Genomic DNA, 22742 nt, shown 5'->3' on the forward strand with positions numbered 1-22742 from the left:
CCATGGCTCCCGTGTTATTATATATTATGTTATTATGTAATGTTATGCTATAGTATGTTATGATATGTTATGTTATGTTATGATATGTTATGATATGTTATATTATCATACGTTCTCTCCAGCTCCTTTCCTCGGGCACGTCCCCTTTAAGAGAACCTTGGCCTCTGTGTTATTATATGTTGTGCTACAGTATGTTATGCTATAGTATGTTATGATATGTTATATTTTGTTATATTATGTTATGATATGTTATGATATGTTTTATCATCATATGTTCTCTCCAGCTCCTTTCCTCGGGCACGTCCCCTTTAAGAGAACCATGGCTCCTCTCAAGTCGAGGCAGACATTTTTCAATGCGAGCCTTTTTTTTCTCCTTGCATAAATTATGTTCATGACGTAGTGCAAAAGGCCAATTTTCGGGCAATTTTGCTCGACTTTGCTGGTTGAATGGGATCGAACCTGTGACACCTGAAGGATCCGGCGGGCCGCGGGGCTGCAGAGGAGCCGGCGTCATTACATATTAAGAGCCGAAGCGGATCCGGAGCCTCCTTATCAATGCAAATGGCTCTTTTGTGCGCAGCCACAGATCCTGTCTGGGAGCTGAGATGAATTTTTAATTATGTGTGACTGAAACAAACTGTGACACGGAGCTGCTTGAGAGAGAATCCCGGGGATCAGCCGCACGGACGCGGTAAGTTGGGACCTAATGACACCGGGACCGTGTTCGAGCTCCGCGCCACGGCGAGAGGAAATGAGTTTGGGTTAATATGCAATGTTCGTAATTAGCATAATTTATATATTTATGATAAAGAGAGGGGAATGCATAATATTGTGTCTGCACACGCGGGGGTCGGGGGGGTTTGTGTCGCCGGGGCTCGGCATTGGGGGGGGTGCTCGGCTCCTGGAAGTGGCCGAGGAGGTGAGACTTCTCTCGGGCAGGATGGGGGTGGGGAGCCCGGGGAAGAGCCGCTGAAGTTTGTGACAGATCCTCGGTCCTCAGCGGGGTCGAGCAGCGGGAGACACAGCAACTTCCCCGCTGCTCCTCGGTGTCTGGAGGAATCTGCAGCCGGATCCCAGCCTGAGGTCCGCAGGGCTCGACTCTCTCTGCAGCTTCACACCGTGGCCTGTGCATCAGGCCCCTCCGAATACCCTGCTCCTGCAAGGACAGAAATAGCCATGAGAGAAATGACCCAACCCTCCGTGCGTGTGGGTTTTGCTTTAACCAGCATTTGCCCCCTGAAGTGTGGACACAGTTGCTCAGTCACCTTCATGTGTTTTTATTCCAAATCACATTAGAAGAAGCTGGTGAAGTTGTCAAGAGTTTGTTGACAGATTCAGACAACGTGTCTAGAGAGGAGAGGTTCTGTTAGTTGCTAGAATAACCATTTTATATCCAGGCAACTTCAATATCCTATAAATGTAATGCAGTTTTACTGGTTTACAATAAACATTTCTATTATTTTAATAGTTCCTTGTGTTTACAATGTGTTTTATACCTAAGAGTGTAGATTCCTCTTTGCATGTGGGTTTGCTTTAACCAGCATTTGCCCCTGAAGTGTGGACAAAGTTGCAAGGACAAGTTGTCAAGAGTTTGTTGACAGATTCACACAAAGTGTCTGGAGAGGACAGGTTCTGTTAGTTACTAGAATAACCATTTTATATCCATGCAACTTCAATATCCCATAAGTGTGATCCAGTTTTACTAGTTTACATTAAACCTATTTCTATGTATTGTAATAGTTCCTTGTGTTTACAATGTGTTTTGTACTTACTAGTGTAGATTCCTCTCTGCATGTGGGTTTCGCTTTAACCAGATTTTGCCCCCTGGAGTGTGGACACAGTTGCTCAGTCACCTTCATGTGTTTTTATTCCAAATCACATTAGAAGAAGCTGGTGAAGTTATGCAGAGTTTGTTGACAGATTCAGACAAAGTGTCTGGAGGACAGGGTTCTGTTAGTTACTAGAATAACCATTTTATATCCAGGCAACTTTAATATCCTATAAGTGTGATGCAGTTTTACTAGTTTACATTAAACCTATTTCTATTTATTGTAATAGTTCCTTGTGTTTACAATGTGTTTTATAATTACTAGTGTAGAGTCCTCTCTGCATGTGGGTTTGCTTTAACCAGCATTTGTCCCCTGTGGGGTGGACACAGTTGCTCAGTCACCTTCATGTGTTTTTATTCCAAATCACATTAGAAGAAGCTGGTGAAGTTATGAAGAGTTTGTTGACAGATTCAGACAAAGTGTCTGGAGGAGAGGTTCTGTTAGTTGCTGCTGTCAGACCAACAATCTGTTCATTTAATACTAGAATAATCCTTTTATATCCATGCAACTTTAATATCCTATAAGTGTGATGCAGTTTTACTAGTTTACATTGAACATGTTTCTATTTATTTGAATAGTTTGTTGTGTTTACAATGTGTTTTATTCTTACTAGTCTAGATTCCTCTCTGCAATTTGTTTTGCTTTAACCAGCATTTGTGTGGACACAGTTGCTCAGTCACCTTCATGGGTTTTTATTCCAAATCACATTAGAACGGAGGTGGTGAAGTTATCAAGAGTTTGTTTACTGATGTTAAATGATTCACCCAAAGCATCTGTGTATACAGTGAGGGTTTCAACTCATTTAACTGTGCGATAAACCTTTACCATCTGTGCAGATAGAAAAATTAGACCACAAGCATCTTTAATATTTACTAATAAGAAAGATATGTATTTGTTTGTCTGTACAAAAAGAGAAAAGGCCACACAGCTAACCTCTGCTCTCATCTCATCTCTCTCTGTGTTTGCTCAGGATGCCAGGACAGCAGTGACGGTGGTGGAGCAGCGAGCCATGAACTCCCAGGATCTCCCTGCCCAAGATGCCCCCCCCACTGTGAATGAGCAGGTAACACTCAGCTGTGTGAGCGGAGAGACGCCAACGGCAGCTCAGCCAAACCTTTAGCTTACCTCTGAACATCCTCCTCCTGTTCCTGGCTGCTGTTCGCTCCCGTCTTCATAACCGAGTGATTAACCTCCACATGCTCAGCTCATTGAGATCACACCTTTTGTGTTTGAGCGCCTTGTAATAACTGCTGCTCGTTGCTCGTGAGGGAAACCGGCTTCTGAACTGTCATGCTTAATTATTCATTGTTTATTTATCCTCTGAAGTAACATTGTGTGTGGACATGGTCAGCAAACAAAAGCAATGCTCTTCACTGATGCACGAGGGGCGCTTGAAGAAGACCTTGCTTGAGAAGCTTGTTGGCTGATGCTCATGTCATTGTTTGGATGCTCTCATGCTCTTCTCATTCGTGCCTGTTTCTCTTTCTCTTTCTTTTGGTCATTGTTTTCCTAACATGTGCTCGGCTTCTCTGTTCTCTTCAGCCATTCACTGTCTGACAGCAGAAGTCTTTTTTCAGCCATTTAAATCCTGCACTTTGAAATTCCCTGCCAAAGACGACCAGGTATGCATCCTCCCCTCTCTCTCTCTTCCTGCATTGTGTCTCTGCACTTTGTCCTCCAGCCCAGGTTGTCTCGCTGCTGCTCCTCTAGGTCTTTCATTATTGCATGCAACACAAATTGATAAGTGTTTTTTTCCCATATTCATCTGTCTGCAATAGGAGTTTTTTGCATTTTAGTCAAACCTAGCTTTAATTCCTTATCCCTGCGCAGGTCATTGTGATGTCCGGCCATGAGACCATCCGCGTGTTAGAGGTGGAGGTCGATGCTCCGCTGCCATTGACAATAACCAATGTTAAGAGTGAAGGCAAAACTGTGGATGGATTGGTTCAGGCCACAGAAGAGCCAGCTGAGGGCGGCGGCGGCGGCGGAGGCACCCAGGACAGCCCCCCTGCCCCCCAGAGCAGTGAGGGAACAGGTAAACAATGGATAGCAGATGACTTAATACTATTTTGTGAATGACACACTTCTGAAATGCTGCTGGAAACTGTGAAAACCACTTTGAATGTCACTAAGAACCAACCTGGTCGTTGATCCTGCAGTGCTCGCTGAGCAGCAGGTGGTGTCTGTTGAGGCTCCGCCCCCTGCTGTCCAAACGCTGACCCCTGCTGTTCCCATCAGTGTGTCCCTGACGCAGCCACAGGCCGCCATGCCCATCACTGTACAGGGCTGTCCACAGGTAGGACTACGAGTTTACACATTTTCCATGTTCATCTAAAGTCAGAGACAGAATCCTGTCGCCTGGTTTAGTCGACCTGAAACATGAGGCCGAACCAAACAAGGGTTTGGGAAACAAGCGAAAAGTGACAAGGAGAAAAACCCTTTATGCATTTCAGCCTGTTTACATATTATATCTTGTCCATTAATCACATGCCACAGGGATTAATGTCCCTGGGTCCCCCACAGGCTCCTGTAGGTGATTTACTGACGACACTGAGTGAAGCAGTTGTCTCTCGTGCACACTGAATGTAACAAAAAAGGCTCAAGTTTAATTGCAAACACTTGAACACACGGCCTGAGGCTGCAGAAATCCTTGCCACGACTTTTCACAGGTGAACAGCTCTTTGTGCAGCTTCAGGGTTCAGCAGTAGATCTTTATTTGCTGCGGCTCAATTACTTCAGGTCACTTTTACAGTTTCAGAAAGAAAACTGCACCCAGCATCACCACAGACCAATAAAACCTGTCCTTTTAAAAAAAAGTCATGTGCTTCTGTTCTAGTGGTAAAAAAGAAGAAGAAATTAAAAAGTGCAGCACAGAAAGACGGGCTATTTGAGTGTGAAAGTCATGAATAATGCATCAGTACTATTTAGTTAAATAAAACTGCTCCTGTAAATCACCAGAGTAAAAGATCAGTTCACAGTGTAATTGCCCTTTAAAAACCATCCTCTCAGTTTCAATCTGTCTCTTCCCGACATCAGGTGCTGACCCAGGAGAGTCTGGCTGCGTTGATGACCGGTATGATGGCCCAGACGGGGTCTCTGGGACAGCCCCTGCTCATCCCCCTGAGTATGGCCGGCTCCCTGGGGGGCCAGGGCAGCTTGGCTCTTCTCACCCTCCCCACCACCAGCTTAGCTTCTCTCCCTGGGCTCACTGCGGGCAACCCGGCTGCCAACCTCCTCAAGCTGCCCTTCGCCGGCCTTCAAGGTAAAATAACCAAACTGTCCGTGCTGTGTGCTGCCCATTCAGCCTCTGTGGTTCAGATTGTATGGATCTGTAATTTGACTAAATCAGAGCTGTGTTGGCTGGTAGTGTGGCTATAAACCTTTAATAAGGTTTGTCAATTCTGGGAACATCTGAGGGGCTAAGAAATATAAATAGTGCACAAAAGAACCTTCTGACATTTGGCCTTATAACAGCAAAAAAACTGATCCTACTTAACTGGAAGAAGAGAGAGGTCCCTTCATTTAAGCATTGGTTGACTGATTTGACAGACACCTTGCATTTGGAGAGAATTCGATTTATTCTAAAAGACAAGTTGAGGGACTTTGATAAAATCTGGCAACCTTTGCTCTCTCATCTCGAAAGAGAATCTGATTGAGTCCCTAGTTGGATGCACTCCTTGGGGGGGGGGGGTGATAGGAGGGTACACACTGTTGTCTTTTTTCTTTTCTTTTTTGTCCTGTCCTTTTTGTTTCATCTGTTTTGTTGATGCAGGGGATTGCTTGTTTACTTAATGTTCTTTTTTGTCATTAGCCTTTTTTGTCAGGGATTACTTTTTCACCTTCTGTAAAAAACAAAGGAAACATAACTGTCGACTGTTAATTTCTCTGTTACGAGATTGGTTTCCCAATAAACCTATTTGAAACAATAATGTTTGTCACAATAATCAGAATTTCAGAAACACTAACAGTGAACTTTCCTCCAGCAGCGACCGTCCTGAACTCCATCCACCCTCAGCTCCAAGCCAACGCACAGACGCTGTTCCAGCCTCAAGCCGCCTCCCTGCAGCCGCTCCAAGCAGCTGTGCAGCAGCTGACGTCTCATCCCACACAGGTGACCAGCGCCCAGGTCACTGCTGCCCAGGTGGCGGCCGCCCAGGCGACCCAGGCCAGCTTCGCTCAGTCCAACATATCTCTGGCAGCTCTGCAGAACGCAGGACTCTCCATCAACCCGGCTATAGTAAGAGGACCACAGCAGAGATTAACCTGTAGAGGCAGCTGCTCTGCAACATCTGTCTCCATCGTTACATCTGATTTCATCTTCTTCTTGTCAATGCTCAGATCAATGCTGCTTCTTTGGGAGGACAGCCCCAGTTCCTGAGTTCCCTCACCTCCACCCCCATCATCACCAGTGCCATGTCCAATATGGCGGGCATCACGAGCCAGATCATCACGAACGCCCAGGGACAGGTGGGTTAGATAACATACTGCTTTCACAGCTGCTGCTCAGTTTCTCTTCTAAGTGCAGCCAGCTGAAGGGAAGATGCTTTAAATAGTCTAAAGAAAATCTCCTCTGCTTTTGAGTTTTGTGTCAATAAGAGATTGCTAGATTATAATTGCCTGGAGCACATCACAGTCTTCATAACACAAATGAGTGAGGTATAAGATTGAGTCATTTACAAGCAGTGCGCTTCACTTACAAGGTTTTGATTAATAATCTCCAAGGACAATCAAGATGTTTACGTGTTGTGTTTCTGTTTCCAGTCGTAACGGATGCCAGCCTCTGTTTAGCATCAATCAGCGATTCTATTTGAAGTCAGTGGAGCGAGAGACACTTTGAGAACCGATTTGTCCTCTCAATCTCTTCCATTACTCAATCGCACCATTATTGCAGCTCATTACAGTTCAGTGCAGTGTTTAATCTTGAAAGACGTGATTTCTATTCCGAGGACGTTTTCTCGTTTCCCAGCAGCGAACACGCCACCGCACCGACCGCTTGTTGAACGTCTGCAAACTGAAAACCAGCTCAGAGGGTTTTGGTTCAATTATTCAAACGTGTGTTTCTCCAACACTCAAACTGAACTGACAGGTTATAGGAACCCTCCCGCTGCTGCTGAACCCAGGCTCTCTGGCTGGAGGGGCTGCGACCTCCACCCTCCATGGTCTCCAGCTCCAGACTGTCACCCCACAGCTGCTTTTCAACACCCAGGGTCAGATCATTGCCACGTATGGGAACGGACCGGCCACGGCTGTCACCTCCGCCGCGGCGGTTCTGCCCAAAGCCGCCGCTCCTCCGACGCTCGCCAAGCTTCACACGCAGGTTTGTGTTGAGTCCAGAAACTCGGCATTTACACTTTTAACTAGATTGGCACTCAGAAGAGCTCACACATCGTTCCCTGAAGTTCAAACTGCACCAAATAACACCCACTTATAGATCTGTTCCCTTTAATATCAAGATGCATTAATTATTCCCTAAGAAATTGGGGAACATTTTGAAAAATACCCTCTCTATCAATCTTCCTGGATCCGCCCCCTGACCCATATCACATCCTCCCACCAAGTTGTGTGATTAATCAGGTCATTAGTTTTGTGTAATCTTGCTTAAAAACTAATAAACATACAAACCAACCAACAAACAAACTATAAAAACACTGCAGGACTTTTCTCACTGGTGGTTTTCCCATTTTGCCAGTGTCGTCATTCCAGGTTACATCTAAGCATATTCTGTGTTTCTTTTCCTCCCAGCCTTCGGTAACCACGGTCACTCAGTCTCCAGTCGTCATCGCCCCGCAGCCGTCTGTCCTGAAGACGACCGCCACGCTCTCCCCCCCGGTCCCCATCACCTGTGGAGAGATAGCGAAAGTGGGCCAGCTTGTCGGCAGTAGGTGCACCTCCTTCTCCTCTCCTCTCCTCCAAACATAGATCCGTTGTAAGTGGGTTGATATTTTTAACCCGCCTCTTCACGCTTGCAGAACCCCAGCAGGTAGTCAGCGGCGAGGAGGGCATTAATCTGGATGAGATCCGCGAGTTTGCCAAGAATTTCAAGATCCGTCGGCTGTCCCTGGGGCTCACGCAGACACAAGTAGGGCAGGCGCTGACCGCCACTGAAGGTCCGGCTTACAGCCAGTCGGCCATCTGCAGGTAAAGTACTTCATGTTCCTCATTTACAAAGAAACTGATTTATTGCTCTTGATGACCCGGTGAACATGGTGCATTTTATATGTACATGCGTTAACCTCATTTACATGTAAATAATTAACCATCCTGTTTTCTTGTGTTCGTGCCGTCATGCCTAGTGATGCGATGTAACACAGTGACATGTTTGATATCTGGTAGATAGACTGTAGCATTAGAGGAAATATGTAGGATTCATTTTGCCACTAGATGTCACTCTAGAGCACCAGCATGTCCATATAACATCTACTTCTTTATGGGCCACACCTCCGAGGCAGTAGTCCACATCCTGAAGCGCCCTTGGGCAAGGCACTGAACCTCATATGGCTCCTGATTGCTTCGAATGGCCTCTGGTAGAGAGAACACTGTTTATAGAAGCGTGTGAACAGGTGATTGGCCGATAAGACTAGAAACGCTAAATGAATTTCCCATTTAGCTTAGCAACGGGAAAAGTCCAATATGTCCGACAAATGGTGTAACTGTCAGTGACTTAGTCGTAATATGTTACGATAACTCAGGACAACAACTCCCATGATCCCACACTGCTTTGTTTACATCATCAAACGTTTGTTCTTGTTTTGATTGAGAGCCCCCTAGTGGCCCAAAGATACATATTGTTAAAATATCTAATTTACTGCCCTGCAATCTGACCCATGTGAATTCATAGGGATGAAATTGTGTTTTCATTCAATACTATTGAGCTTTGTGTTGCCCTGTAGGTTTGAAAAGCTGGACATCACCCCAAAGAGCGCTCAGAAGCTGAAGCCGGTGCTGGAGAAGTGGCTGGCCGAGGCCGAGCACTGGAACCAGAAGGGCCAGCAGAACCTGATGGAGTTCGTTGGCGGCGAACCTTCCAAAAAACGCAAGCGGCGCACAAGCTTCACACCGCAGGCGATAGAAGTCCTGAACTCGTACTTTGACAAGAACACGCTGCCGACGGGTCAGGAGATCACGGAAATTGCGCGAGAGCTGAACTACGACCGAGAGGTTGTTCGCGTTTGGTTCTGCAACCGGCGACAGACGCTGAAAAACACGAGCAAGATCAATGTCTTCCAGGTTCAGTAGCGACCTCGTCCTGGGAGAGGTCGCCTCGGATCCTTCGTCCTTTTTTTGAAAGCGGAGCATTTAATATGAAGACACAGATGTAAATAGTTGTGTAAATATGATTAAAACTCTGTAAAAGCTGAGAGAATATGAACTTTTTTGAAAATATGGAAATTCACGATGGAAGGTTTATGAAAGATTAGCTGAAATAAGTTCCTATTGTGTTTGAAGTCAAAGTGCATGGTCCGCTCATCATATTTAAAAACATTTTATGAACTTTTGTACAAGTGGTTTTATAGGCTGACGTTCTGACTTCTTTCAAGTGGGAGAACACTTATTAATATTGAGTTTAATCCCTTTTTGACACATGACTGACATTCTGCTGATCTCTGTGTGATGTGCTTTTACCACCACGGATGTTTTCAAATGTTTATCTCCTCATTCACTTTATATTCACGTAAGATTCAGACAGAGATGAGACTGTAGACTGTAACCTGCAAGCTGTCTAAGGAATGCCAAAAATTACATTGTCCTCTATTGACTCTGGACAATCGTCATTTTGATATTTGTTATTGATAATCACAGAGATTTATTCAAAATCTGTCGTAATTTCCTGTAGTTTAGCTTCGATCATTTCATTCAGCAGTAAGACAGACGGTTGTTCCTGATGTTCCACAGACAACAAACAGGTTCCTATCACAATGATACTGTGGCTCAGGCTCTTGACCTTGATATTTCAGTTTCCTATAAAGTGTTGTTTCATTTGCGAGTTACTGAAATACACATACTGTATGTGGCTGACACAAACGTTTGTGAATATATCACTGTCTGACTTTATGCTTTCTGTTTAATGCGCTTATCATACTCTGAGAGTATTTTGTATTTTCATCTGTTCATCGTTGTTCCTTCAATGCTTCGACAGTGTTTCAGTGACATTTTTCTTTTCCAGTTACCTAATATTTTAAAAAACAGGAACTTAATTTAAACGTTTATTAAATTAAATTAAATTTTTTCAGACTCTTCCCTCATATTAAACCTAATATCAGTCAAATTTATTTACTGAGTTAAAAGAAGAAGAATGAACTGTTTTACTTTGTGGTTGATGTGTTCTGACTTTCAATCTGAATGAGTATGAAGACGGTTTCTCATGTGCAGTGTGGAGTTATGAAATGTAAGAACAAGACTGGCAGTTATTTTTTGTTATCTTTGCCAATTCTTTAAGAATTATTTGCACTTTAGTGGAAGTGGGCGTGTTATGGATGGTGTGTATGTGCAGTGCAAGATTTCAGTTATGTTTTGTGAAAGGATTTCATTTCTGTGTTTAAAGAGTTTTTGAAAAGCAGAACTGCAATCAACTTGACAATTAACATCTTTTATTAAGTTTAATGTTCTTCTTATGCAGATGAAATGTAAAATACTGCAGTTTAACTATAACTTTAATTTTTATTTGTTTGTGAATGACACTTTGAATGGTGCATTTTATGTTCCACCATATGTTTGCCTTTTTAACAACGATACATCTACATTGCAGTGGACATATGGTTTGACTTACAATGGAAACATTAATATAACAAAGAACTTTAACAGGTTTTAACTTCATTTTCAATATGGGAATACAAAATATACAACATGGTTTAATATACTAAGATACCAACAGAGAAAAAATTAGCTTAATTAATTAATTAAATAAGATATCAGCTTTCAGTTTTTTGACTCTGCAAAGCACATAAGAAGTTAAGGTCATGCTTTTCTTTGTCATTTTCTGTCAAATGATTCAAATAAAACTGGTCTTTATGAATCACTTCTTGTGTATTGACGTACAAATCTTTGCATTTGTTTTAGTGTATTTTATTGATGTCTGTCTGTCTGTCTGTCTATCCTTCTATCGATCTGTCTGTCTGTCTGTCTGTCTGTCTGTCTGTCTGTCTGTCTGTCTGTCTGTCTGTCTGTCTGTCTGTCTGTCTGTCTGTCTGTCTGTCTGTCTGTCTGTCTTTCTTTCTATCCATCTGTCTGTCTGTCTGTCTGTCTGTCTATTCTTCTATCTATCTATCTATATTTCTGTCTGTCTGTCTGTCTATCCTTCTATCTATCTATCTTTCTGTCTGTCTGTCTGTCTGTCTGTCTGTCTGTCTGTCTGTCTGTCTGTCTGTCTGTCTGTCTGTCTGTCTGTCTGTCTGTCTGTCTGTCTGTCTGTCTGTCTGTCTGTCTGTCTGTCTGTCTGTCTGTCTGTCTGTCTGTCTGTCTGTCTGTCTGTCTTTCTTTCTATCCATCTGTCTGTCTGTCTATTCTTCTATCTATCTATCTATCTATCTTTCTGTCTGTCTGTCTGTCTATCCTTCTATCTATCTATCTTTCTGTCTGTCTGTCTGTCTGTCTGTCTGTCTATCCTTCTATCTATCTATCTATCTGTCTGTCTGTCTGTCTGTCTGTCTGTCTGTCTGTCTGTCTGTCTGTCTATCTTTCTATCTATCTATCTATCTATCTATCTATCTATCTATCTATCTATCTATCTATCTATCTGTCTGTCTGTCTGTCTGTCTGTCTGTCTGTCTGTCTGTCTGTCTGTCTGTCTGTCTGTCTGTCTGTCTGTCTGTCTGTCTGTCTGTCTGTCTATCCTTCTATCTATCTATCTTTCTGTCTGTCTGTCTGTCTGTCTGTCTGTCTGTCTGTCTGTCTGTCTGTCTGTCTGTCTGTCTGTCTGTCTGTCTGTCTGTCTGTCTGTCTGTCTGTCTGTCTGTCTGTCTGTCTGTCTGTCTGTCTGTCTGTCTTTCTATCCTTCTATCTATCTATCTATCTATCTATCTATCTATCTATCTATCTATCTATCTATCTATCTATCTATCTATCTATCTATCTATCTATCTGTCTATCTGTCTTTCTATCCTTCTATCTATCTATCTGTCTATCTGTCTGTCTGTCTGTCTGTCTGTCTGTCTGTCTGTCTGTCTGTCTGTCTGTCTGTCTGTCTGTCTGTCTGTCTGTCTGTCTGTCTGTCTGTCTGTCTGTCTGTCTGTCTGTCTGTCTGTCTGTCTGTCTGTCTGTCTGTCTGTCTGTCTGTCTGTCTGTCTATCCTTCTATCTATCTATCTTTCTGTCTGTCTGTCTGTCTGTCTGTCTGTCTGTCTGTCTGTCTGTCTGTCTGTCTGTCTGTCTGTCTGTCTGTCTGTCTGTCTGTCTGTCTGTCTGTCTGTCTGTCTGTCTGTCTGTCTGTCTGTCTGTCTGTCTTTCTATCCTTCTATCTATCTATCTATCTATCTATCTATCTATCTATCTATCTATCTATCTATCTATCTATCTATCTATCTATCTATCTATCTATCTATCTATCTATCTATCTATCTATCTATCTATCTGTCTATCTGTCTTTCTATCCTTCTATCTATCTATCTGTCTATCTGTCTGTCTGTCTGTCTGTCTGTCTGTCTGTCTGTCTGTCTGTCTGTCTGTCTGTCTGTCTGTCTGTCTGTCTGTCTGTCTGTCTGTCTGTCTGTCTGTCTGTCTGTCTGTCCTTCTATCTGTCTGTCCTTCTGTCTGTCTGTCTGTCTGTCTATCTTTTCGTTTGTCTATCTATCCAACCTAATGTGATATTAGCGATGAGCGATAGATGGCGATAACGAGCTCCTCTCGATCTATCGCAGAACAAAATAGCCACACGAAGAAGAACAACAGACGGAAGTTACGTGAGCTCCCTTTCCCTGACGGCGCTAGATAAACAAAACAAAAGCAACACATCAATTCACATTTATTTAAGCCGCTGACTGAATTCCCACCGATCCCAGTTCATAGACATGTCCACTGGGAACCATCGATCCCAGTGAAGCCCCCCTCCACTGAGGCCGGGGAGGGGTTCTCGTCCCCCGGGCTGGGTTCACTGGCTGCGTCGCTAGCTTAGCGGTTAGCTGCGTCGCTAGCTTAGCGGTTAGCTCGACATGTTTATCTTGGTGCTGGGGAGAAGCAGCGCGACGTGATGACACGGACCTGTCGCGGTGTCGGCGAGTAGCTGCACGTTTCACCCGGAGGTAACTTGTTTACATATTTGTAACGCGAGGGTTGTGATTTAAAAACAACAACAACAACAACAAATAAGAGGTGGAGGTTTGGAACGAGAGGCAGCTTCCCACCGCCGGGTGTCTGGATCCCAGCAGCGGGGAATGGTGACGTAAAGTGGGGCTGTTGTTGACTGACGTCGGCTCAACCTCAGAATCAGAATTATTTTATATGTATACTTTACATTTATATGTATATTTCACAAGTATATTTGCACATACAGGACATTGCCTTGGTGTGGTTGGTGCTCTGTACATAGAACAACAATGGGACATAAACAATAATATACAGTAAGAAACAAGTCTGGGAGACGCTTTGTTCAGGAAGATATTCTGCTGCTGACATTGACCCTATGATGATCTCATGTCTTTAGAGATGTAATGTAATGTTTAGAGATGGAGCCAAACTGCATGATAACAAACTCCTTGTGTCACTTTCCTCCACAGATCGTAAGGTTGTGGGACGCAGGTGTTATTCCCCAGTTGTTACCCAGAGCTACACAAGCCCCCACCCACCACCCACACCCCCCCTCCATCCATCATGGCGTGGGCTCTGAAGCTGCCTCTCACCGATGAGGTGATCGAGTCCGGACTGGTCCAGGACTTCGACGCCAGTCTGTCGGGCATCGGACAGGAGCTCGGGGCCGGAGCGTACAGCATGAGGTACAGGATCAGTCTGCTGTTGTCATGGTTACCTACATGTCTGTCCCATGACTTTATTCTGTATGTATGTACCATAGAGTTTTTACTGTTTTTATTATGTTGATAGTCTTCTCAAAGTTCCCTCTGGGTTTCAATTCTCTAAAGTTGGATATTGTTCAGTGTGGGAGATTTAGGTGAAAGGGAGTTTAAAATAATCTTAGTGGTGTTTTCACTAGTGTGTTGTACTATTTGTTATTTTCTTTATCCCTAGAATGATTCTTTATATTTTAATACTTGATATTTACATCTAGAGCCGTCAAAGCCATCTACAGAGGCTGTCCAAGTTTTTTCTTACTGCAGCCCAGACTTGACAAACTTAACACTTTTTAGTTTCCATGACAACTGAAGGTTACCTCAGGTTCTCTTTCCGGTTTGGAAGGGGAGGGGTGTTCAGCTGCAACATGCAACTTCACCACTAGATGTCACTAAATTCTACACACTGAACCTTTAAAATGTTAATATTCTGTGTTTTCATGGGCATCAGCCTGTTAACAGTGTGATTATAATTACCAAATTAATTGAAGACTATTTCGATGCTTTATATTTTTAAAAGAATCACTGGTTTCAGTCGGTCAAATGTGAAATTATTATTATATCTATAATGGTAATTGCATTTGCACAAACATGTACTGGGATCTTCATTGGGTCGTGCCCCAACTCTCCGCAAAATGTCATGGAAACCAGTTTAGAAGTTTTTATATAATCCTGCAAACTAACAAACAAGCGCAGATGAAACATTACCTTGTAAGCAGTGGGAGGTATTACTCTTTCTCTCTTTATAGTATAGTAAACTGTTTGTCTTTGGTTTTGAAGGCTTCATCAGTTAAGATAATTCCTCAAAGGAAACTTTGAAGGGAATTATAACATCTGTGAATGAGGTTCAGTTCAGACCCTTCAGTGTTTCTTTTTAAATATCAGCAGGGTTATGTAAAAATACTGACCTGATTTGCACCATGACCCAAGTCTTCATTTGGCTTGAGCCAGGGAGTATCCTATTAAAGTTTGGTGCTGATTTGGGGAAAAGGACAGAACAAGGACATTTTTTATCTCTTTCCTCAGCATGGTGAGATAAGGCCTTTTGACAGGGTTAGGGTACAGCAATGCCCTCACTGAGTATAAATATCTGTGGTGTTTAGTCTGGTGAGGTTTAATTCAAGAGTTTAGAGTCCAGATAAATATTTATGATGCAGCTGCTCAGTTTTTCATGATTTAAATGATATAAAATCCATTAAGATTTTGCTGACTCAAGCACTTTGCGCTACAGGAAAAAGATTACTCCTTTGTGTCCCCTTCTGGCTCATTAAATGATGCGGTGCAGGCTTCAGAGAACCTGCATTTCCCTTGAAATTCTTGTATCGAGAGGAGAAATGAGACACTCACTGGATACCCTGGTATTTAGTGATGTAACCCAAATTGCCTTGATGCTATTTAATGAACTTGAAAGCTACTGTAATGGAAAAATTAACTAAGTATGGTTGAAACCTATGTTGTAGTTGAAAAGTAAGTTGTATGACCTATATCTACATACATATACAACCTGTACAAATACTCTATGACCTGAGCTGTTGAATGGTCTGAACTGTGTATGACCTGAAAACTGTCAGACCCTTTTTATTACTTATTTACTCTCCAAAGAACTGAATGATTGTCTGCTTATCTCCAAAGGAAACACATGTAAATCAGTTGTCTGTGTTTAGATTCCTCTCTCAACCTGCGCCTACAGAACCAGTTTAAACTGGTTATGTGAGACAGCCTTAGCTCTCCTATATAAGATCCTTGCATTTGACTGTCCTGCATCTTCACTCTGAGATACCTGTGACTCTCTCTGTGGATCCTTTCTGCAGAAAGCCCCTTATCACACTAACAAACTCAGTAACTTGCTTCTCGGCCTCATGTGTTGTCTGGTGATGGTGGTGTCAGACATTATTTTTAACCTCAGGTTGATAATATTCAATTCTAACATTTTAATATCAATGTTTACTTCATGTAGACTGATGTTTTTTGGCAGCTTAATGACAGCTTTGTACCCTTTGTCTTTGTTTTCCAGTGATGTCCTTGCCCTCCCCATCTTCAAGCAGGAGGAGTCCAACCTTCCTCCAGACAACGAAAACAAGATCCTTCCCTTTCAGTATGTTCTGTGTGCAGCTACCTCGCCAGCCATTAAGCTGCACGATGAAACACTCACCTACCTCAACCAAGGTTAGCACTGGGAGTTCTGTCTCATCTCTATACACAAGAGTCAAAAGCTACTGTAGGCCAAATCACTTCCCCTGTTTTATTACCCGGAGGACTGTAAATCTTTATGGACCAATTTGATAGTGGGCAGTAGAGGTGGAGAAAAACAATCAGTATAAAATTATATTGCAATATAGTTTGAGAGGGTTTGTTGCAGTGATATAGTGAAATGATCCTGACTGCTTGGTCTGTTTTATCTTTTCTCCTTTGTTACACAGATATTATGAGTCTGTCTCATTATGTATGTTGGATTGCTTTATTGTCATGCAACTGTTGCCATGGGAAACACAGTGTATCTTAATCATATTTTAGTGTGTTTTATTTAGTGAGTTTTGTCTTGAAAATCAATGACAAAACAAGGATGTGCTAATGTTGCACTATTTCGAGCAGCATGACTGAAAAGGTTAAACATCTTCTGTGAGTGTTTGGTGTCTTGTGACCGTTTGGTTGAAAGTGAGATCCATTTATTTACTGTGAGAACCTTTTCATTACAGGACAGTCCTATGAAATTAGAATGCTTGACAATCGGAAAATTGGGGAACTTCCGGAAATCACGGATAAAATGGTGAAGGTAAGAATCTGACATGCCGTGACAAGCAAAGGGAAACCAGTCAAAGTGTTTGAAGAGCATCTGCATCTCCTTGGAATCTCTTGTTAACTGAATCTCTCTGTATTTCAGAGCATTATTCGTGTAGTGTTTCATGACCGACGGCTTCAGTACACGGAGCACCAGCAGCTGGAAGGCTGGCGCTGGAACCGGCCCGGGGATCGCATCCTCGACCTCGGTGAGCACAGACACACACATGTCTGATCCCTACAGTTCGACATCTTCTCTATTCTACTTGATTTGTATGTGGAAAGAATGTTGCTGTGCAGCCTTGTTTGTTTATTAACCTCCGAGATTTTCTAGGTAAATCTTCCATAAATTCATCATCTGGACTGTTAAACTGAACGAGAAGCACGAGATGGCGGTGGTGACACTTTGGAGAAGATGGTGTCCTTCTGATAACAGCCTGTTTTGCATTGATCCGTTGCAGATATCCCCATGTCTGTCGGCATAGTCGACCCCAGGGCTAACCCCACTCAGCTTAACACTGTGGAGTTCCTTTGGGACCCATCAAAAAGAACCTCAGTTTTTATCCAGGTAGAGCGACGAAACAACACTGTTGTTTCCCTGAATCACTTTCATTCATGAAAAGCAGTGGCAGTTATCTCAAGCATTTTATAGCACTAAGATTGTTAACATTTAGTCTACTCACCTATTCTGTTTGGCCAATTGTTAAGTGAATGTTATTCTGCAAGCAGTAATTACTAATACACTGAATCTGTAAATATTTGTTTTTTCTAGTATTGATTTCTCAGCTTAAATTGTTATTTTATAACTCAATGCCCTAATAGATTAAAATTTAATATTCTTTTCTTTTTTAGGTTCACTGCATTAGCACAGAATTCACAATGCGAAAGCACGGGGGCGAAAAGGGCGTCCCCTTCCGCATCCAGATCGACACTTTTAAAGAGAATGAGAGTGGAGAGTACACAGAACACCTCCACTCTGCCTCCTGTCAGGTCAAAGTCTTTAAGGTGGGGGGACTGAGAGAAACAGAGAAGAATAGTTCATGTGCTCAAATGCAGAGGCTTGTTGATTTAATGACCCACACGTGACGTGTTTCAGCCTAAAGGTGCAGACAGAAAGCAGAAGACAGACCGGGAGAAGATGGAGAAGAGGGCACCACAGGAAAAGGAAAAGTACCAGCCATCCTACGAAACCACAATACTGACAGAGGTTAGTATGTAAGCTCCCCATTGACATCAGGAGAGAAGAAAGTCCACACATCTTCTGCCACAGGCTAAAAACACACATCTTCTGACAACTTGGTTAAAAGGATGATGGTCTAATAACCACCGTCAGCTCTGATGTTTGGATAAAAGCATCATTTAAAGGATATGTAATGAAATGTAATGTGAAATGTAGAATCAGTGAAGTAAAAACATCTACTTTAACTCGAGTGGCAACCAAGATAATATTAATCATCTATTATAATATAATATTAGTTGTCAATCTTTGGTGAAGCCTTCAAATTCTTCATTTTGTCCGGCAAACTGTCCAAAACCCAAAAGGTTATTCTCTCAGTGATATAACACAATACATCATCACATAGAGGAACCTTTAGAAGGTCTTTAAGGACAAAAATGATAGTCGCCAATTACTGATCTTTCTCTCGCCAAATTGATTAATCAGCTCATCAATTTAGCTCAACTTCCTGCAAACTTTGTCAAACTACAAAAATGAAGTTGTGGCTGGTACACGAACAAGCTGAAGCACAAACTGTGAGCAGGGGCTGAATGTAAATGAAGAAGCTGCAGCAGAAGTGTTTTCTGAATTTACTCAGATTCCACAATAACAAAAGTGTTTGTCTTCGGCAGTGCTCTCCCTGGCCTGAGGTCACGTACGTCAGCAACTCGCCGTCTCCCGGCTTCATCAGCAGCACACACAACAGCTTCCCGGTTCCAGAAGGGTAAACATTTCCTACCAATACTTTGTGATTAACGCAGTAAGTTTAATTTACCACAGAGAAGAGGCTTTGTGGTGAGGGATGTGTAGATTCCCCTTGATGCAGATGATCATGAGATATTCAGAATCACAGACTCCAACATGGTTTTCATCCTCTGTAGGAACGGATCACCGACCCACCAGCCGGAGCCGGTGGTTCCAGTACCAGAAGTTATCACACCGGTCTCAGATGTAAGTCAATTTTAATTTTTTACATTCATATAACTGCCTGATTTCCTTCTGCTTCACTGTATACTAATGTTCACAAATACAAATCTGACATCTTAGTGTTTAACTGGAGCCTGTGTTGTGCTGTGAATGATAGTGTTTGATGATAATAAATCAAAAACACCAGTTCAACTCGCAGTCGAGGCGTTATTCTGAAACTGTTTCCCGTCCATTATACGAGACAAGCAAATGATTCAATACTTCTATTAAAACAGTTGAACACGATTTTCAGAATATTCAACTGAGCTGTCGAGCTGATCTGTCTCATTCATAAACACACTTGGAGAAAAGGAGGCAGACACAAGCAGAATGTTTCTGCTGCATCACTTTACCCACTATTAAATGAACTCAAGGTTAAATATGAAGATTCAGGCTAATCTACATTGAGACCACAGTTACTGTTACATTGTCATTTCTGTCTTTAAAATGGATGTTTGGAAATGTTTGTATTTTAATATAACGACTGTCGATAAACCTATTACATCTTAAAGCTAAGGATAAATATGATGTAGTAGCCGTTTAACACAAGGTTGTGGTGGTTCTGTGTTTTTTTAATCTGTTTTCAGTCTTGTATTTTTCCATCTCAGAATTTGTTACCCGTGGCAACGCCGCAGGATGCACAACAGTGGCTTCACAGAAACCGCTTCTCCCCCTTCTGTCGTCTCTTCACCAACTTCTCAGGTAAAACGGCCCCCAGATATGGAATGATTGCAGATGATACAAATATTTGAAATTAACGTACAGTATGGACAGAAGGCTCCATCCATTTCTTTGACTGTAAGATACCCCAAAACCATGTGGAGGGTTTTCTGCTCTTAACCGAGGTCTTGTCTCCGTGCACCAGGGGCAGACATGTTGAAACTGACCCGGGACGATGTCATTCAGATCTGTGGGCCAGCAGATGGGATAAGACTCTTCAATGCACTGAAGGGACGGTGGGTCTTTTAAATAAACTACCTGAGAAAAAGCAACGTATCTCGTATATATCCAGATATGCTTCACAAGTTTCTGAACATGTTCTTCTTCTGTGTGGATGCTTCTCACAGTGTGGTACGTCCGAGGCTGACCATCTACGTTTGCCAGGAGTCTCCGGAGGCACGAGATCAGAAACACGAAAACGGAGACGCTGCCACCAACACATTCTTTAGTAAGTTTGTTGTTCATCTTTGTTTCTGCAGAAATCGTTCCTGAAACTAATACTTACACATTAAGCTGCATTTTACAGTGCAGTAATGACGGAGAGGAAGTGAATAGTGTTGATCATCCCTGCTCTTCTGTCTGGCCACAGTTTATCACGCCATCTACTTGGAGGAGCTCACAGCGTCCGAGCTGACGGAGAAGATCGCTCAGCTCTTCAACATCTCACCCAGACAGATCAATCAGATCTTTAAACAGGGTCCTACTGGCATCCATGTGCTGGTTAGTGATGAGGTGAGACCATGTTTTATTCCTCTGTAATCTCCTACTCTCACTCCACCAAAGCTGCATTTTAAACCACAGGCGTTTAATAAAGATGGACTTTCTGACACTTTAATTATTTGATGGTCTAAAAAGGGAGTAAAACATCATGATTGACAGCTAAGACTGACTCCTGATTGGTCGAGGGCAGGTATTGGTGGGACTTCAATACAGCAGCTACCCCCCAAAGTCGCTAATGTGTAGACTGGCTTCAATTTATGTCATTGGTGCAAAATGGCCGCTTTCGTATCCAAGATATTTTGGCTTCATTTCTAGGAGATGTGTATATGCTTCAAAGTCACAGTTATGTGAATAGCTGTCATTGCACGTGTCAGTAAACTGCTTTATCGAGTTTCCCTCAAACATTAAACCATTAACCCTATTTTTTTAACAGATGATCCAGAACTTCCAGGATGAAGTTTGTTTTATTCTGGACACGATGAAAGGTATGTGAGCACGACAATAATCAATCATAATGACTCATATCTGTATTTGAGCACAGAACCTTAACCTTCCTCTGCTCTGTTGTCCTTTTCCTTTTCTCTCCAGATGACTCAAACGAAGGCTACCACATCATCTTGAAGTGAACACTGAGCAGGAGCTTTTCTTAAGACCCGATCCACTCACTCCCTCTCGAGCCTCGTTCTCCTCGCCGTTCTGGGAATGTTCCGCGAATGCCCCGACAAAAACTCTCGAGGCTGCTGAGGAGGAACCTGCGACTGAACCCCTTGGCCCTGTCCTCACTTAACCTTATTGTCTTACTTCTGAGGGAGTGACTCTGACACCACAGTGACGTAATGCTCTCCTTCGTACCCTGTCGTTGAACCCCAGCCTCGTACGTGGTTGCATTCTTCTCTGTCGCTTATGTCTCGTGATGTGCAAGGGGTTAGTGGCACTACAGCTGCTATCGCTGCTCCTCTGGTCGTTGAGCGTCTGGTGTGCCACCGCTCTGTGCTTCAGAATCCACTGTGTGTTTCTTTTTAAAACCATCAACCTAAAAACAAGAAGGAAAGAAATCAAAGCTAGAAAAGTAGAGAAACGGTTACATTGACAGGACTTGACTTTCAGAGTGATGCAGCATGGATTCTGGTCTTCATGCTAGGCAGCCTCATGGGATCCTCTTAATGTCAGAATGCAGGAAACGTTACACAAGCAGACACAATCGCTGTGACATCACACTGGAGGCATCAAAAATCTGCAATCAGGACTTGAAGGGAAACTGCTGGAGTCCAGTTCTGCTTCTGCAATTCCTCGGACAGCTAACAACCTCCACTCATTCGTATTTGAGTAAGAAGAAAGGTTTTCGAGGCTCCCGAACCCTGTTAGATCCTTAGAGTTAGTGCAGAGCGCTCAAGGTTGTTTCTTACAAATCTAGAAAGATGATGAATCACCGTCTATGTTCGTGATCACACCAGCAAACTGGTCCATGTGCTTCAGAGCTATCCGCTTGTTTAGCACCATTTTATTTTTTATTTTATATATAATGTTATTTTTTAGTAGATCATTGTTTTAAGATGCTTTCCCGATGAAGCATGCGTCATGTCAGCCATCATTTTAATGCTCTTCTTTTTTTAACCTTTCTTACATCTCTTCATCGATGTCTTTGGATGTCCCCACTTCCAAATACTTACTAATGTCCCGGCACACCAGAGCTGCATGTCCCACAATGTGGTTAGTCCATGTTCAGTCATTGTTCTGCTTGCATGGAAATCCATAGCTTGACCTTGTAGATCTCCATCCCAGCCTCCACCTCATCGACATCATTAAGATTCTTACCCGTGTACTGACTGCTGACCGTCTGTTTCTCTCCTCGTAATCTGTGAAAAAATAAAAATGTTTTTTTTAAACCAAGTCCCCAACACACTAGTTAAATGAGACATGATTATTTTACAGATGAGGAGGCTTAGTACATACATTGACACCCATTATGTTGCCACGGTAACTAGATTTTGACAAGCTAATTATTATCATGTCGTGCACAGTAAATCAGATCGAGCCGAGCTGTAGGTTTTTGTTTAATGTCCTCGATGTCGTGGTTTTATTAAAAATGTTAACATGAACAAAGAGGTCTCTATTTCCCAGCATGCTCTTGTGCAGGACATATTTTAAAAAGCTAATTATGATAATAATAATTCCAAAACACGATTACAAAGTGCTTCACAGAATTGAGATCATGGCCTGCAGTCAATATAACAACCATGTAAAAACACCATTCAAGGTAAAAACCAAACTAAAAAGCAAGGTATGAAAAACATGGCATGTGACATATGAATAATACCATTTAATTCACATATCATACACGTCCATGTACATGTTAACCAGATTTTGACAAGACAGTAATAATACATACACATGATCAGGAGGTGCAGGTTGGTTTTTAATTACTTCTGTTTTCTGGAAACCATCAAAACTTTGTCACATCTGTTTCTGATCAATATGCACAAAGACACAGAACAAATACATGATTTACCAACATGCT

The 22742-nt window shown here is 42.6% G+C and overlaps 2 protein-coding genes across 3 annotated transcripts; both read left to right on the top strand.

Annotated features, from left to right (window-relative positions):
- Window positions 1–388: 388 nt before the first annotated feature.
- On the top strand, window positions 389–10820 carry pou6f1 (POU class 6 homeobox 1). The gene is made up of 11 exons (XM_061074897.1): window positions 389–691; window positions 2800–2892; window positions 3660–3864; window positions 3989–4125; window positions 4866–5091; window positions 5816–6066; window positions 6168–6296; window positions 6916–7146; window positions 7572–7707; window positions 7799–7967; window positions 8720–10820. The coding sequence occupies exons 2-11, from the start codon at window positions 2839–2841 to the stop codon at window positions 9063–9065; spliced, it is 1884 nt and encodes a 627-aa protein (XP_060930880.1). The 5' UTR covers window positions 389–691; window positions 2800–2838; the 3' UTR covers window positions 9066–10820.
- A 1903-nt stretch (window positions 10821–12723) lies between these two features.
- Window positions 12724–22122, top strand: tfcp2 (transcription factor CP2). 2 transcript variants are annotated; one of them, XM_061075070.1, is made up of 16 exons: window positions 12724–13062; window positions 13537–13752; window positions 15839–15990; window positions 16521–16597; window positions 16706–16811; window positions 17064–17170; window positions 17455–17607; window positions 17699–17809; window positions 18451–18542; window positions 18700–18769; window positions 19372–19486; window positions 19650–19740; window positions 19852–19952; window positions 20094–20236; window positions 20658–20709; window positions 20813–22122. In XM_061075070.1, exons 2-16 carry the CDS (start codon window positions 13631–13633, stop codon window positions 20848–20850), a joined length of 1530 nt encoding a protein of 509 aa, XP_060931053.1. In that variant the 5' UTR covers window positions 12724–13062; window positions 13537–13630; the 3' UTR covers window positions 20851–22122. The 2 variants fall into 2 exon arrangements, with proteins under 2 accessions (XP_060931053.1, XP_060931054.1); XM_061075071.1 differs by having other exon boundaries at window positions 19393–19486.
- Window positions 22123–22742: the final 620 nt, after the last annotated feature.

The sequence above is a fragment of the Limanda limanda genome, chromosome 7 (assembly GCF_963576545.1).
Source record: "Limanda limanda chromosome 7, fLimLim1.1, whole genome shotgun sequence".
NCBI lineage: Eukaryota > Metazoa > Chordata > Actinopteri > Pleuronectiformes > Pleuronectidae > Limanda > Limanda limanda.